Raw genomic sequence first — 18,238 nt, forward strand, 5'->3', positions numbered from 1 at the left:
CCTCCTCCGGAGAAAACATCCTCCTCCTCCTGCAGCCATCGACGAAACTTCAAAGCAGGACTTCGCAGTTTGCCACCGTCGAATTTGCGCTTTAAAACTCGGAGAAGGAGCTCCAGCATGTGAGAGTTTCTGCGGGGGAAAGCCTGAGACGTTAGCGGGGAAATGAGCTCCACTTGGCTGCTGACGGTAGGAAACTGTTCTCCGCTTTTATTTTCCTCCTCTTCGTCTCTTTTCCGACGGCGTGGTCCCGAAAACAATCACGGCCCGGGACAGAGGAGCTGCTAACTATCCGCTAACAGATAACAACATGTCTGCTAACACTAAAGTGGGAAAAATAACATGTTTAAAAATGGCACCGCTGCGGTTTTTTAAATTAATGGAAACTTTTGAAACCGTGCAAAGGGAAGTTCAGAGTGACGTTCCGTCGAGACGAGGATCCTCTGAGGATAATTAACAGCAAATTTTAATCACAAACACATCAAACTGTCTGGTTAATACGGAGAATTAAGTTTAAATTAAACATGTTGAGCTCCACTTTCCACATAAAACATCTAACGTCGTCAGTGTGAGTGGAAACAGTCAGGAATAATGATTCACTGGGGGCCAGATGGAGACTCTGGAAATGTTGGGATGTTACACAAAAAAAATACACAAAACCATAACTTAAGCCTCCTGTTGTCTTTATTTAGGAGCACCAAAAGGCACTGTTTTCTTGTCTGAAAAAAATCCCAAAATTCTGCAAAAAATCTCAAAATTTCTGAAAATTTGCAAAACCTTTAGGAAGAAAACTCCAATAATTTCTAAAAAGTTTTCTTTAAAAGTTTTATTTTTAAAAAAAAAAAAAATCCCCCAAATTTGGGAAGGAAATTCTTATCAATATTTTCCAAAAAGTAGTAAAAATCTTCCAAAAAATCCTAAATATATCTAAAGTAGTTACATATATATCAGTAATATTTCTAATATTTTCTTTAAGAATATTCACATAAAAATCAACCAAAATCCAGCGAATTTGTGAATGTTCTTAAGAAACATTTTTAACATTTATGTTTTCCACCAAAAAATGTTCAAAGATTTTTTTAAAATGTTGAAAATGTGGACATCAGAAGTTTCACTGTGAAAATGTATGTTTTTTCCACATTTTCAAACTTTAAACCGAGTCAATTTTGACCCACAGGACAACACGAGGGTTAATTATTGCAGGAATTTGATTATGCTACTCTATCAGTGTCCATATAAAAGTTAAAAAGTCACATTCTCATGCTTTCTGATGGTGTTTGGTTTCTTATTTCACATATACTTTGGGTTGGTGGGGTACTTTGAGTTGCTGAGGAATCTTGGGTTGGTGGAGGACCTTGAGCACCTTGGGTTGGTGGAGGACCTTGAGCACCTTGGGTTGGTGGAGGACCTTGAGCGCCTTGGGTTGGTGGGGGACCTTGAGCGCCTTGGGTTGGTGGGGGACCTTGAGCACCTTGGGTTGGTGGAGGACCTTGAGCACCTTGGGTTGGTGGGGGACCTTGAGCACCTTGGGTTGGTGGAGGACCTTGAGCACCTTTGGTTGGTGGGGGACCTTGAGCACATTGGGTTGGTGGAGGACCTTGAGCACCTTGGGTTGTTGGAGGACCTTGAGCGCCTTGGGTTGTTGGAGGACCTTGAGCACCTTGGGTTGGTGGAGGACCTTGAGCACCTTTGGTTGGTGGGGGACCTTGAGCACCTTTGGTTGGTGGGGGACCTTGAGCACATTGGGTTGGTGGAGGACCTTGAGCGCCTTGGGTTGTTGGAGGACCTTGAGCACCTTGAGTTGGTGGAGGACCTTGAGCGCCTTGGGTTGGTGGAGGACCTTGAGCACCTTGGGTTGGTGGAGGACCTTGAGCGCCTTGGGTTGGTGGAGGACCTTGAGCACCTTGGGTTGGTGGAGGACCTTGAGCACCTTGGGTTGGTGGGGGACCTTGAGCACCTTGGGTTGGTGGGGGACCTTGAGCACCTTGGGTTGGTGGAGGACCTTGAGCATGTTGGGCTGGTGGGGAATCTTGGGTTGCTGTGGTACCTTTGTATCTTTGGGTTGGTCAGGAACCTTAGATTGGTGGAGGACCTTGGCGAACTGCAGCACATAAGGTTCCTTAGGGTCTTTGGGCACATGGAGTGCTGGGATTGAAGACCCCCGTGAAACAAATAGAAAACGGTTTGCTTATTTATCAGCATTTCAGTAAATCCATCATCACCACAACGTTTTTCTTTCATTCCATTGAAAACCAAAAGCAAATAGCTCTCAGCCTCGTCTCTACGCTGAACATTAAAGGCAATTTTCAAAAGTTACACAAATTATCAGAAATAAGCGGAATATGTACTGTGTGATTTCTGAACAAAATCACTACTGGATATTACTGATGAGTGCCCGTATAGCTCAACAGGTTAAGCGGGTGACCAACATACAGGGGCTGGTTGCTGACGCAGTGTCCCGGGTTCGGTTCCCGCTGGTGGCCCTTTGCTGCATGTCTTCCCACCACTCTTCTCCCTCCTTTCCTGTCTATCTCTATACTGCACCTGAGTCATTCCATCTCATTTCAACAAATCTGAGGAAATTTTGTTGCATGACCTCCTCTGATCATCTCCAAACTTTTTTTTAACTATCCCAACATAAGAATAGATTACTTGCAAAGTTTTAACATCATATGATTGCTATTTGCTAAGTTATAAAATATTTAAATCCCTATTTTTCCACTCGGAAATTGATATGTTAGGTAGAAAGGCTTGATTTAGGAAGATAATACTGGGAACTGACTGATGATATAGACTTACAAGTGATCTGAAGGGTTCAAACACCTTAACAATAGAGCAGGAAAAAAAAATTTGGAATGAATATACCCATTTCTCTGTGGTACAGGGCAATTTAAAAATTTGGCGAAAATGGCATTTTTCAAGAATTTAGGCATTTTTTTCACAAATTTTAATAAGTAACAAGGTTCATATGTTATAAAAATCTCAAAGTACCTTAAAAGTTCTCTCTAACCTAAAAATATCCAAGAGCTAGCTAGTCTCCTTAGACCTCAAAACGATGCCTATTTATGAAACAGACTGAAAAACACCATACATATATTGGCACAGAAACCAATGTGGGACATGGAGTAGAAACATGAAACTTTGTCTGTATAACAATAAACATCCGAATAATTGATATCTGAAGTATCAACATTGTTTCTTGAATCCTTCATGGCCAATTTAACCAAGAAATGCACTATGTTTTATAGGCGTTTTTTTAGGAATTCTAACTAATATATTGCAGTTAAAATGAGTTATATTGCCTTAGGTCCCATGTAAAACATGTAATTTGTCCCCAACTTATCACACCACTATTTCTGTCCTTTGAACTGCTTGAATTTCTCTGAAATCAGGCCATCATCTGCACCAGATATGTGGTACTGTCCACCACGGCGTGTTGAAGGAGCAGTGATTGGACAGAGGATGTGGGCTGTAGGCACCCACACTACGTCATCCTTTCTAGGCCATGTGAACTTCTTGCTGGGACCTTTTGGGTGCATGAATTTCACTTGCAAATCTTCAAATTCAGCTGATAAGTCAAATACGATACCGAGGCTGTCCTGAGAATGCAGTCTGGGAGTGATGCCATTTCTTCTTATTCAGTTACTGTATGAAAGAAAAAACAATGTCTATATAATAATTAACTTCAGATATGCCCTTTGTAACTTATACTACGATGCTGATGCTTCAGATTCATCTTTCATCTTTAGTTGGTCATGTAAATGGTTCCTAAAAACAAAAACGAGGATCAAAATGTATAGTAAATTGATTCAGCAGTTGCTCATCTTTGGCACAAGAAACAAATATGAAAGTAAGTTCACACATACTTCACACATACTAGTTCCTCCAAAAAAAATTTGAACCGCGTACCATGTATCCCACATGCACTTTTTAATGCCTAAAGTTAGGCTATTTTGGGTCTACACCTGAGTTCAACAGCCTATAAATCAATAAATAAGCTTTATTTTAATGTTTTAAAACTTTTACCTTATGCAACTTTCATTAGTAAAGAAGAAAATTCATTCTTTCAATGTCTTTTCACAAGAATAAGTCCTAAAATAGAGGCATGAAAAACCCAAAATAAAGTCGCCCATGAAATAATAAGGATATTTTGGGAAATTCCACAGTCCAGTATTTTTTATTTTCATTCATTTCTATACTTTTCTCACCAGAAGGGTAAAAGTTTTGGAAGGGGAAAAAATTCTGACCATGTAAAAGGAGTATAAATTGCTTTTTTTAGTAGTTTAAAACCCTAAAATCATAGGCGAGGATTAAGTTTGGACTGACTATGGGTATTAGATTAGATCATTACTGCTTATACTGTATGTTTATAACCATAATACTTTGCATTTGTTCATAAAATTACCCAAATAAAGCCCAAAAAAATTTTTGGGAGGATCTGAGAAAGTGGTGCAACAAGCATTTGTTGAATTGACATGGAATGACTCACCTGTCCAATAGAAGGCCAAAAAAAAAACTAGACCCTGTAGTGTGTTTTCACTCTTTGTGACATGTAAAGTCTTTCCACTGAGTCATGCCGCTTTCAAGCACGATGTTTTGGATTTGAAGTAACCAAGCAGGACACAATAACAGCACTCAAAACCGGCTTTAGAATAACAAACACTTGTTGTGCTAACAGTGTGCTTTCTTTGTGTGTCACAGGTACATCACTAGAGCGTCTTTGTTCTCCTGCTTGTTGAAGTGGTGAGTTAATCTCCTCTTAAATGTGTTGTGGTTTAAGGTGAGGCGCTACAGGCGAAAACACGTTTATTCATGCTCTGATCAATTTAGAGATTTTATGCTGTTTTACTTCCATAACAGAGTAAAGAAAACCTCCAAAATGTTTGTTTTGCCAAATGGAAGTAGATATAAATGAGAACATTTTTCCATGAAGTTGGATTCATGGCAAACTTAAACAAAATGCAGCATGATTTCAGTCACAAACATTAGCACAAGTACATTAAAATTGCACTAAAGTACAGTACTTGCTTGGTTATTTCCCACCTCTGGATTTTTAGAACATTTTATGCCTGAAAAATGTGCCAGTAATGGATTTTTTTTTCTGCCATTTGACATTATTTTGATTTATGGAGTGAGAAATGGAGCTATCCATTAATGTTACGCCTATAGTGTCACTTTTAACGACTAAATATGACGTCAGACCAGACTTGGTGCAACTAAAGTTTATTTTAGAGCTGAAATTCGTCAAATCTTCATGGCTTTGTTCCTATACACTCCTCAAATTCGACTGACTAGAATCTGTAATAGTGATATTTTGGATCATTTGTGTGTAATTGTGGACATCTTCTAAATCATTTTCAACAATTTTCCATTGTTTTAGATAATCTGTAAATCATTTAGAACAATTTTTCTGTCATTTTGCACAACTTTCATGTCATTTGACTGATTTCTCATGGATGAAAAACACAGAGTTCTGTCAAAAGCTTCAGCCGGATCAGTTTTCCATCCATGCAGGTGTCACAGGTTAAAAGAATAAAAATGGAGACGGATTTCAAGACATTTTGGATCATTTGTGTGTAATTTTGGACATTTTCTGAGTCATTTTCAACAGTTTTCTATTACTTTGGATAATCTGTAAGTCATTTAGGGCAATTTTTCTGTAGTTTTGCACAACTTTCATGTCATTTGACTGCTTTTTAATTAATGAAAAGCACATTTGAGTTCAGCCAGATCAGTTTTACATCCGTCCAAGTGTCACAGTTTAAAAGACTGAAAACGGAGACAGATTTCAAGATATTTTGGAGGAATTTTGAATTATTATTATTATTTTTTTTAGTCATTTCAACAGTTTTCATTAATTTTGTGAGCAGGCAACACCTGATGCCGAGTAAGAAGAGACTTCATCATTATGTTCTGTCTTTTATGAAACTTTAAAATTATTTTTAATGTTTTTGTTTGGTTGGTTTGTTTTGCAGTTCCTGTCTCGTTCAGTCATGGCTCGCGGCTGCATCTGCTGCGTGAAATACATGCTCTTCCTCTTCAACCTCCTCTTCTGGGTAATTCCTCAACACTCACCGAGTCTGACGCTGTTTTCTGGATGTTTTCAGATCAGAACACGAGTTCAAACGTTTTATTATCATTAAATCGGCAGGAAGTGTCTGAGTTTCCTGTGTGTGTTTCAGCTGGGTGGCTGTGGGCTGCTGGGTGTCGGTGTTTGGCTGTCGGTTTCTCAGGGCAGCTTTGCCACCCTGTCGCCCTCCTTCCCGTCGCTCTCGGCCGCCAACCTCATCATCACCCTCGGCACTGTCGTCATGGTGACGGGTTTCCTGGGTTGCCTGGGTGCCATCAAGGAGAACAAATGCCTGCTGCTGAGTGTGAGTTCACTAAAGTAATATTACTGATTGTGAGATTAACTCTAATTAAAGTTTGTCATCCTGCAGGTCAAATTGATCTGTTTTTAAAGTTTGAAAATGTGGGAAAAAATATATATTTTCACGGTGAAGCTTCTGATGTCCACATTTTCAACATTTTTGGGAAATCTTTGAACATTTTTTTGGTGGAAGAAAAGAAATGTTAAAAATGTTTCTTAAGAACATTGACAATTTTTTTTTTTCTGTGAAGAACATTTTTTGTGAATGTTCTTAACCCTTTAAGCTTCAGTGTACCGCCGGCGGTACACCTACTAATTTGCATAGGAATTTCAAGAATGTCCGACGGGTGCAAACGCGATTATACAAACACTATACACCGATGGAAAGCTTAGATTCTCATGAATCCGCCGGTATAAACCACTTTCAGATGCGATTACCACAGCGGGTGAGAAAAACACATTTGTCCGACAAAAACAAATATTCATCCATCCGTTCTCTATACACGGCTTCAAAGCACACAGCGCGACTCACATTTCCGGGTTTATTATTACACACACAAAAAAAGATTCCACAAAAAACGGCCATAATCCAACCTTTTAAATCAGATGACACAAGCCAGTAAACTATTTTGTCCAAAACATGTCCTGAAGTCGGTATAAAATCCCCGAATCGGTCGTTTTCAAGGAAATGCACCTCCCGATGCGCGTCCAATATTCCCTGTATTTTTCGTAATTTTTTTTTATTTAAAAATAGAATATTAGCGATTTTTTGTACTGAAAACGGCTGGAATTGACTGAAGCTTAAAGGGTTAAAAAACATAAGTTTTACTTCTATATATGTAATTACTTTAGATAGTTTTAGTTTTTTTTGGAAGATTTTTACTCATTTTCTGAAAATATTCACAAGAATTTTCTTGCCAAATTTAGAGGATTTCTTTTAAATAAAACTTTTAAGGAATTATTGGAATTTTCTTCCTGAAGGTTTTGCAAATTTTCAGAAATTTTTTGGATTTTTTTTCTGAATTTTTGGATTTTTTTCAGACGAGGAAACAACATATTTTGGTGCTCGTACAGTAAATGAGGACAACAGGAGGGTTAAGCTTCTGAAATAACAAGCAGTTTTGAAGCGTCATTTTTTCTCACTGTAATTTAAAGTCTTGTGCCTCAGTGGAAACAGCATAATCATGGTGAGAAGCAGAGTTTTAAAAAAATCTTACAAAATAAATAATCAAAGAAATTCAACTTCTGTTTGTTTTTTTAATGATTTATGGTGTTGTCACTTCCTGCTACTTCTAGTCATTATTGTGCCATTTCCATACAGATGCAGATTTTGCAGTAAAAATATGACAGTAACAACAAAACACATGAAATGGGTAATACAAGAGCACATTATAAATTGAAATTTAAGGTTTTGGTGCAGAAATACCAGGATTAAAATTAATTTTCATTTTGATTAAAAGCTAAACTGAGGTTTGAATGTAATCTTTCTTCATTTTCAGCTAGGACCTAGTTTAAGATTGGACAGTTTATAGCAAAATAATTCAAACCCTGATTTAATCTGGTGGAAACTTTTTTTTAGGTGTCAGCTTTTTTTCATGTGATTTATGAGTGAAAGTCAGTCAATGTTGGTGTTTTAAATTATGTTGAAGCCTTTTTAATGTGATTGTCTGACGCTTTCATTCTCTTCATTAGTTCTTCATCGTTCTGTTGATCATCCTCCTGGCTGAACTCATCCTCCTAATCCTCTTCTTCGTCTACACAGACAAGGTAAGACTGGAACATTAATATTTATCCTCTGCTGCTGCAGCTTCGTGTGCCTACACGTCCCGTAATCCACCTCTCTACCTCCGTCCGCCCAGGTGAATGAAAATGCCAGACGTGACCTGAAAGAAGGTCTGGTTCTGTACAACACGGACAACAACGCTGGGCTGAGGGACGCATGGAACACCATCCAGGGAGAGGTAGATCACATCCATCATAATAAAGACCGTACAGGCCTCTAGCTGGTGTGGAACTTTAGCTGTAGATGAATTCTGCAGCTCAGAATAACTGCTGCTTGTGTTCCAGTGGAGGTGCTGTGGAGTGATGAACCACAACGACTGGTACGTCGCCCTGCATGAGAACGTGGTTCCTGACCGCTGCTGCCAGCAGGTTTTCCCGGGCTGCGGACGCAACGCCTCCAACGCCTTCTGGACACGGGTCAGTTATTAAACCACATGTCTGTTAACTTCTTCCTATTGTCAGTAAACCCCATGGAAAAAAAAAAACGGTTACACAGGAGTAAGTGTTGTTTATGGACCCAAAGCCTGACTTACTGTTGTTGCCCAAAATATAGAAATGAGCAACTAATCATTATTTATATTGTTGATTTGTTTCTAAAAAGCTAAAGATGACGTCCTCAAATGTCTTGTTTTGTCCTCAACTCAAAGACATTCAGCTTAAAGCTGTAGGAGTAAAAAAAACAAAAACACAGTACAGTGGTCCCTCACCATATCGCGGTTCATTTTTCACAATCTCACTGTATCGCAGATTTTCACCATATCACAGGTTTGTACTGGTATTTTTATACATTTATTATTGTGGTGAGCGATTATAAAAAGGCGCTAGGGAAAGGATATCTGCCTTTAATGCACTCTGCAACTGGTAGATGCTTTTATTTTGACACACGGAAAATCAAATTAGAGAAAATATGTCAGGAAGTCTTCACATTTCACACTCACAGTCCTGACAACGCTTAACCAAACTAGCTAGGCTGACTAAACCACAAAAACACAAACACTAATAACAGCATGACACTAACATAAACCACAATAATGACATTTAAACCCCAAACACAGCGAACTCCCATGGTGCACTGCAGCACAATAGTTCAGTCATAGCGACCAGCTGTGCGATCAGTACATTATTTTAATTAGTTTGTGGAAAAATGAGAATTTTCTAGCCTAAAAAAATACAAACAATATGAAAAATAATAATTAAAATATATTTTACATTTATCAGCGTCTGATCACTGGTCATAGTGTTGCTCTGCAGTGTGTGGGGAGGGTTTATAAAGCCTTAAAATATATATAAATAATGAAATAAATATGGTTGCTACTTGGTGATAGACGCGGGACGACTTTACTTACAATACTCTAGCGATCTCAGAGCTGGTCTCTACAACTGAACTTTTGTGCTGCAATGCACCATGGGAGCTTGGGGTGTTGAGGGTTTAAATGTCATTATTGTGGTTTATGTTCGTGTTACACTGTGTTTTATTGTATTTCTGTGGTTTAGTCAGCCTAGTTTTTTTTTCTCGTCAATATCTGTCGAATTTTTCAAATGGAGAGAACAAAATAAAACAAAAGGTTAGCAATGTGACACAAATGAAATAACGTGTTACCACACAGGTCCTTGTTGGATGGAGACATTTGATGAAACAAAAATATTAAAATATATTAAAATCCTACATTAGGTTTTCCCCTTAACACACATATGGTCACTGTAACAGTGCAGACAAAATGAAGTTCCCGTTTGTTGTCAAAGCAAGAAAAACAGCAATAAACAGTACAATTTAAAAAGAACAATGAACATATTTACACAAGGGCATAAATGCAATAGCAGCATTAGTCTTTCAGGTGCCGAAGGAATGTGAGTGTCAGGCTCTGTGATTGTTGACTGCAGACTGCATAAAAGATAGTAAACGCAGTTTGCCACAATAATAAATGTATAAAAATACCTATATACCACAAAATCAATATAATATAGCAAAAAATCTGCGATACGGTGAGACCGCGATATGACAAGGGACCACTGTATGCTACGTTAAGAAGCTACTGTTACATATTCTGAGTAATTTTTTTAAATTAACAATCAGTTTCATCTTTTTAGCACCCTATAATTTACTCACTGAATGTCTCTAAGCGTTAGTTTTTACTGACCTCCATAAAAGTTGGAGAGTATTGAGAGACAAATCGTTTGAAGGTGTAAATGGTTCCGTATTTAAGACGCATTCAATCAGATGCTCCAGTCTCACAGCTCCAGTTATTTATTGTCATCATTATTACCAATAACAGCTTTTTCTCTAAATAAAGAACCTGTTGACACTTCCTCTGTGGAGGTTTTCAGTCATAATCCAAGTGCTAAAACAAAGTCAGCTAGACTTTCTAGAAGACGTTTCACTTCTCATCTAAAAGGTTTCTTCAGTCTCGGAGTTGGTTTGGTCACCTGAGGCCAGCTGTCTAAAGATGGATCTCAGGACTCAGGATAGACGTAGTCTGGTCTCTCTGTTTACTTATGAATGTTAGAAGTTGATATAGACGGCGTCTTTTATGGTTTGACAGAATAGTCAGACTTCTTTTGTTAAATGTCTGCACTGTTGTCCTCAAATGATTTATGACCTCAGTGCATTAATTGCTCATCAAATTTCACCAAACTGCCAATAGAAGGGGAGCTAAAACAGAGAATTGTGTGGTCGATTAAGACCACTGAGCGGCTGGTCCGGAACAGTTGGCAGGATTGTGGACAGTGGATCAACTGGACGGAGCCATGAATTGGCTGCAGTCCATCTTCATCTGAAGGGAAGCTCATCTGAGGACAACAGTGTTTACATCACAAAAGAGGACCACTGGTTTGAAACATGAGGGAAAGAAGAAACCACATCAAACTGAAGAGACTATAAATAGAGAAGGGAGCTATGACACTACTGATCATCCCATTAAATCAGGAATATAGATCCTTCCTCTCACAGCTCAACATCCAACATCACACCTCGACTCCTGGCTGACCACGAGAACCTAGAGAAACAAAAAAAAGTGGATAGTAAACAACAAATATGCTGGAACAGCTCCTTCATTGATTTTTTTCCACGATTTGGATGACATACTACACTATAATGTTTTTTCCACATTTTGGACGACATACTAAACTATGACTTTTTTTGTGATGTTTTTGGACCACCTAATAAACTATGACTTTATTGTCACATTTTGGACTACATACTAAACTATGACAGTTTGTCGATTTTCGGGAAAAAAAATGACGTCTCTTTTCCATTATCGGACAATATACTAAACTATGACATTTTTTTGTCCATTTTGGGACAGTTTACTGAACTATGGTGTTTTTTGTCGATTTTTGGACAATAAGTGACGTTTCTTGTCCATTATCAGACGACATATTAAACTATGACATTTTTTTGTCCATTTTGGGATGGCTTACTAAACTATGACGTTTTTTGTCCATTTTTGACGACATACTAAACTGACGTTTTTGTCCATTTTCGGACAACATACGAAACTATGACGTTCTTTGTCGATTTTCAGAATGCATAGTTAACTATGATACTTTTGTTCATTTTCGGACACAGAATGCCATTTTTTTTGTCCATTTTTGACGACATACTAAACTATGATGTTTTTTGTCCATTTTCGGATGACATACTAAACTATGACGTTTTTTATCCATTTTCAGACGACATACTAAACCATGACCTTTTTTTTGTCCATTTTTGACGACATACTAAACTATGACGTTTTTGTCCATTTTCGGACGACATACTAAACTATGACGTTCTTTGTCGATTTTCAGACAACATAGTAAACTATGACGCTTTTGTTCATTTTCGGAAGCAGAATGCCATTTTTTGTCCATTTTTGACGACATACTAAACCATGACTTTTTTTTTATCGTTTTTCGGACGACATACTAAACGATGACGTTTTTTTGTCTATTTTTGATGACATACTAAACCATTATATTTTTTGTCCATTTTCGGACGACATACTAAACTATGACTTTTTTGTCGATTTTCAGAATGCATAGTAAACTATGACGCTTTTGTTCATTTTCGGACACAGAATGCCATTTTTTGTCCATTTTTGACGACATACTAAACTGGTATTTTTTGTCCATTTTCGGATGGCATACTAAACTATGACGTTTTTTACTCCATTTTCGGACGACATACTCAACTATGACGTTTTTTGTCCATTTTTGACGACATACTAAACTATGACTTTTTTGTTCATTTTCGGACGACATACTAAACTGACGTTTTTGTCCATTTTTGACGACATACTAAACTATGACGTTTTTGTCCATTTTCGGACGACATACTAAACTATGACGTTTTTGTCCATTTTCGGACGACATACTAAACTATGACATTTTTTGTCCATTTTCGGACGACATACTAAACTATGACGTTTTTTGTCCATTTTCGGACGACAAACTAAACTATGACGTTTTTTGTCCATTTTCGGACGACATACTAAACTATGATGTTTTTGTCCATTTTTGGACGACATACTAAACTATGACGTTTTTTGTCGATTTTCAGACAGCATAGTAAACTCTGACGCTTTTGTTCATTTTCGGACACAGAATGCCATTTTTTGTCCATTTTTGACGACATACTAAACTATGGTGTTTTTTGTCCATTTTCGGACGACATACTAAACTATGACGTTTTTGTTCATTTTCAGACGACATACTAAACTATGACGTTCTTTGTCAATTTTCAGAATGCATAGTAAACTATGACGCTTTTGTTCATTTTCGGACACAGAATGCCATTTTTGACGACATATTAAACTATGACGTTTTTTGTACATTTTCGGATGACATGACGTTTTTTGTTTATTGTCGGATGACATACGAAACTGACGTTTTTTGTCCATTTTCGGACGACATACTAAACTATGATGTTTTTGTCCATTTTCGACGACATACTAAACTATGATGTTCTTTGTCGATTTTCAGAATGCATAGTAAACTATGACGCTTTTGTTCATTTTCGGACACAGAATGCCATTTTTTGTCCATTTTTGACGACATACTAAACTATGGTGTTTTTTGTCCATTTTCGGACGGCATACTAAACTATGACGTTTTTTACTCCATTTTCGGACGACATACTCAACTATGACGTTTTTTGTCCATTTTTGACGACATACTAAACTATGACTTTTTTGTTCATTTTCGGACGACATACTAAACTGACGTTTTTGTCCATTTTTGACGACATACTAAACTATGACGTTTTTGTCCATTTTCGGACGACATACTAAACTATGACGTTTTTGTCCATTTTCGGACGACATACTAAACTATGACATTTTTTGTCCATTTTCGGACGACATACTAAACTATGACGTTTTTTGTCCATTTTCGGACGACATACTAAACTATGACGTTTTTTGTCCATTTTCGGACGACAAACTAAACTATGACGTTTTTTGTCCATTTTCGGACGACATACTAAACTATGACGTTTTTTACTCCATTTTCGGACGACATACTAAACTATGACGTTTTTTTGTCCATTTTCGGACGACATACTAAACTATGACGTTTTTTTACTCCATTTTCGGACGACATACTAAACTGTGACGTTTTTGTTCATTTTCAGACGACATACTAAACTATGACGTTCTTTGTCAATTTTCAGAATGCATAGTAAACTATGACGCTTTTGTTCATTTTCGGACACAGAATGCCATTTTTTGTCCATTTTTGACGACATATTAAACTATGACGTTTTTGTACATTTTTGGATGACATGACGTTTTTTGTTTATTGTCGGATGACATACTAAACTATGACGTTTTTTGTCCATTTTCGGACGACATACTAAACTATGACGTTTTTGTCCATTTTTGACGACATACTAAACTATGATGTTTTTGTCCATTTTCGGACGACATACTAAACTATGACTTTTTTGTTCATTTTCGGACGACATACTAAACTGACGTTTTTGTCCATTTTTGACGACATACTAAACTATGACGTTTTTGTCCATTTTCGGACGACATACTAAACTGTGACGTTTTTGTCCATTTTCGGACGACATACTAAACTATGACATTTTTTGTCCATTTTCGGACGACATACTAAACTATGACTTTTTTGTCGATTTTCAGAATGCATAGTAAACTATGACGCTTTTGTTCATTTTCGGACACAGAATGCCATTTTTTGTCCATTTTTGACGACATATTAAACTATGACGTTTTTTGTCCATTTTTGGATGACATACTAAACTATGACGTTTTTTACTCCATTTTCGGACGACATACTCAACTATGACGTTTTTTGTCCATTTTTGACGACATACTAAACTATGACTTTTTTGTTCATTTTCGGACGACATACTAAACTGACGTTTTTGTCCATTTTTGACGACATACTAAACTATGACGTTTTTGTCCATTTTCGGACGACATACTAAACTATGACATTTTTTGTCCATTTTCGGACGACATACTAAACTATGACGTTTTTTGTCCATTTTCGGACGACAAACTAAACTATGACGTTTTTTGTCCATTTTCGGACGACATACTAAACTATGACGTTTTTTGTCGATTTTCAGACAGCATAGTAAACTCTGACGCTTTTGTTCATTTTCGGACACAGAATGCCATTTTTTGTCCATTTTTGACGACATACTAAACTATGGTGTTTTTTGTCCATTTTCGGACGGCATACTAAACTATGACGTTTTTGTTCATTTTCAGACGACATACTAAACTATGACGTTCTTTGTCAATTTTCAGAATGCATAGTAAACTATGACGCTTTTGTTCATTTTCGGACACAGAATGCCATTTTTTGTCCATTTTTGACGACATATTAAACTATGACGTTTTTTGTACATTTTCGGATGACATGACGTTTTTTGTTTATTGTCGGATGACATACGAAACTGACGTTTTTTGTCCATTTTCGGACGACATACTAAACTATGATGTTTTTGTCCATTTTCGACGACATACTAAACTATGACGTTTTTTACTCCATTTTCGGACGACATACTCAACTATGACGTTTTTTGTCCATTTTTGACGACATACTAAACTATGACTTTTTTGTTCATTTTCGGACGACATACTAAACTGACGTTTTTGTCCATTTTTGACAACATACTACACTATGACGTTTTTGTCCATTTTTGACGACATACTAAACTATGACGTTTTTGTCCATTTTTGACGACATACTAAACTATGACGTTTTTTGTCCATTTTCGGACGACAAACTAAACTATGACGTTTTTTGTCCATTTTCGGACGACATACTAAACTATGACGTTTTTTACTCCATTTTCGGACGACATACTAAACTATGACGTTTTTTTGTCCATTTTCGGACGACATACTAAACTATGACGTTTTTTGTCGATTTTCAGACAGCATAGTAAACTCTGACGCTTTTGTTCATTTTCGGACACAGAATGCCATTTTTTGTCCATTTTTGACGACATACTAAACTATGGTGTTTTTTGTCCATTTTCGGACGGCATACTAAACTATGACGTTTTTGTTCATTTTCAGACGACATACTAAACTATGACGTTCTTTGTCAATTTTCAGAATGCATAGTAAACTATGACGCTTTTGTTCATTTTCGGACACAGAATGCCATTTTTTGTCCATTTTTGACGACATATTAAACTATGACGTTTTTTGTACATTTTCGGATGACATGACGTTTTTTGTTTATTGTCGGATGACATACGAAACTGACGTTTTTTGTCCATTTTCGGACGACATACTAAACTATGATGTTTTTGTCCATTTTCGACGACATACTAAACTATGACGTTTTTTACTCCATTTTCGGACGACATACTCAACTATGACGTTTTTTGTCCATTTTTGACGACATACTAAACTATGACTTTTTTGTTCATTTTCGGACGACATACTAAACTGACGTTTTTGTCCATTTTTGACGACATACTAAACTATGACGTTTTTGTCCATTTTCGGACGACATACTAAACTGACGTTTTTGTCCATTTTTGACGACATACTAAACTATGACGTTTTTGTCCATTTTTGACGGCATACTAAACTATGACGTTTTTGTCCATTTTCGGACGACATACTAAACTATGACGTTTTTGTCCATTTTCGGACGACATACTAAACTGACATTTTTTGTCCATTTTCGGACGACATACTAAACTATGACGTTTTTTGTCCATTTTCGGACGACATACTAAACTATGACCTTTTTTTGTCCATTTTCGGACGACATACTAAACTATGATGTTTTTGTCCATTTTCGGACGACATACTAAACTATGACGTTCTTTGTCGATTTTCAGAATGCATAGTAAACTATGACGCTTTTGTTCATTTTCGGATGACATGACGCTTTTTGTTTATTGTCGGATGACATACTAAACTATGACGTTTTTTGTCCATTTTCGGACGACATACTAAACTATGACGTTTTTGTCCATTTTTGACGACATACTAAACTATGACGTTTTTGTCCATTTTCGGACGACATACTAAACTATGACGTTCTTTGTCGATTTTCAGAATGCATAGTAAACTATGACGCTTTTTTCATTTTCGGACACAGAATGCCATTTTTTGTCCATTTTTGACGACATACTAAACTATGGTGTTTTTTGTCCATTTTCGGACGGCATACTAAACTATGACGTTTTTTACTCCATTTTCGGACGACATACTCAACTATGACGTTTTTTGTCCATTTTTGACGACATACTAAACTATGACTTTTTTGTTCATTTTCGGACGACATACTAAACTGACGTTTTTGTCCATTTTTGACAACATACTACACTATGACGTTTTTGTCCATTTTTGACGACATACTAAACTATGACGTTTTTGTCCATTTTCGGACGACATACTAAACTATGACGTTTTTGTCCATTTTCGGACGACATACTAAACTATGACATTTTTTGTCCATTTTCGGACGACATACTAAACTATGATGGTTTTGTCCATTTTCGGACGACATACTAAACTATGACGTTCTTTGTCGATTTTCAGAATGCATAGTAAACTATGACGCTTTTGTTCATTTTCGGACACAGAATGCCATTTTTTGTCCATTTTTGACGACATACTAAACTATGGTGTTTTTTGTCCATTTTCGGACGGCATACTAAACTATGATGTTTTTTTACTCCATTTTCGGACGACATACTCAACTATGACGTTTTTTGTCCATTTTTGACGACATACTAAACTATGACTTTTTTGTTCATTTTCGGACGACATACTAAACTATGACGTTTTTTGTCCATTTTCGGACGACATACTAAACTGTGACGTTTTTTTGTCCATTTTCGGACGACATACTAAACTATGACGTTTTTTTGTCCATTTTTGACGACATACTAAACTGTGACTTTTTTGTTCATTTTCGGACGACATACTAAACTGACGTTTTTGTCCATTTTTGACGACATACTAAACTATGACGTTTTTGTCCATTTTTGACGACATACTAAACTATGACGTTTTTGTCCATTTTCGGACGACATACTAAACTATGACGTTTTTTGTCCATTTTCGGACGACATACTAAACTATGACGTTTTTTTGTCCATTTTCGGACGACATACTAAACTATGACGTTTTTTTGTCCATTTTTGACGACATACTAAACTGTGACTTTTTTGTTCATTTTCGGACGACATACTAAACTGACCTTTTTTGTCCATTTTTGACGACATACTAAACTCTGACGTTTTTTGTCCATTTTCGGACGACATACTAAACTATGACCTTTTTTGTCCATTTTTGACGACATACTAAACTATGACGTTTTTTGTCCATTTTCGGACGACATACTAAACTATGACGTTTTTTACTCCATTTTCGGACGACATACTAAACTATGACGTTTTTTTGTCCATTTTCGGACGACATACTAAACTATGACGTTTTTTGTCGATTTTCAGACAGCATAGTAAACTCTGACGCTTTTGTTCATTTTCGGACACAGAATGCCATTTTTTGTCCATTTTTGACGACATACTAAACTATGGTGTTTTTTGTCCATTTTCGGACGGCATACTAAACTATGACGTTTTTGTTCATTTTCAGACGACAT

General features: G+C 36.9%; 2 protein-coding genes across 2 annotated transcripts in view; one reads left to right on the forward strand and one right to left on the reverse strand.

Moving 5' to 3' along the window:
• LOC110963734 (tetraspanin-9) overlaps window positions 1-18,238 on the forward strand; it is a 22,843-nt gene continuing 4,605 nt past the window's right edge. The window contains exons 1-7 of the mRNA XM_022212204.2: window positions 1-186; window positions 4,699-4,740; window positions 5,973-6,053; window positions 6,180-6,371; window positions 8,060-8,134; window positions 8,227-8,328; window positions 8,435-8,566. Of these exons, the coding sequence (XP_022067896.1) occupies window positions 5,991-6,053; window positions 6,180-6,371; window positions 8,060-8,134; window positions 8,227-8,328; window positions 8,435-8,566 (564 nt within the window). The 5' untranslated portion in view covers window positions 1-186; window positions 4,699-4,740; window positions 5,973-5,990. The remainder of the gene's footprint in view (window positions 187-4,698; window positions 4,741-5,972; window positions 6,054-6,179; window positions 6,372-8,059; window positions 8,135-8,226; window positions 8,329-8,434; window positions 8,567-18,238) is intronic.
• amdhd1 (amidohydrolase domain containing 1) overlaps window positions 10,372-18,238 on the reverse strand; it is a 22,136-nt gene continuing 14,269 nt past the window's right edge. Inside the window, exon 10 of the mRNA XM_051948086.1 lies at window positions 10,372-11,142. The gene's annotated coding sequence lies outside the window, so the exon portion shown is untranslated. The remainder of the gene's footprint in view (window positions 11,143-18,238) is intronic.

Source organism: Acanthochromis polyacanthus, chromosome 1 (assembly GCF_021347895.1).
Source record: "Acanthochromis polyacanthus isolate Apoly-LR-REF ecotype Palm Island chromosome 1, KAUST_Apoly_ChrSc, whole genome shotgun sequence".
Taxonomy (NCBI): Eukaryota; Metazoa; Chordata; class Actinopteri; family Pomacentridae; genus Acanthochromis; species Acanthochromis polyacanthus.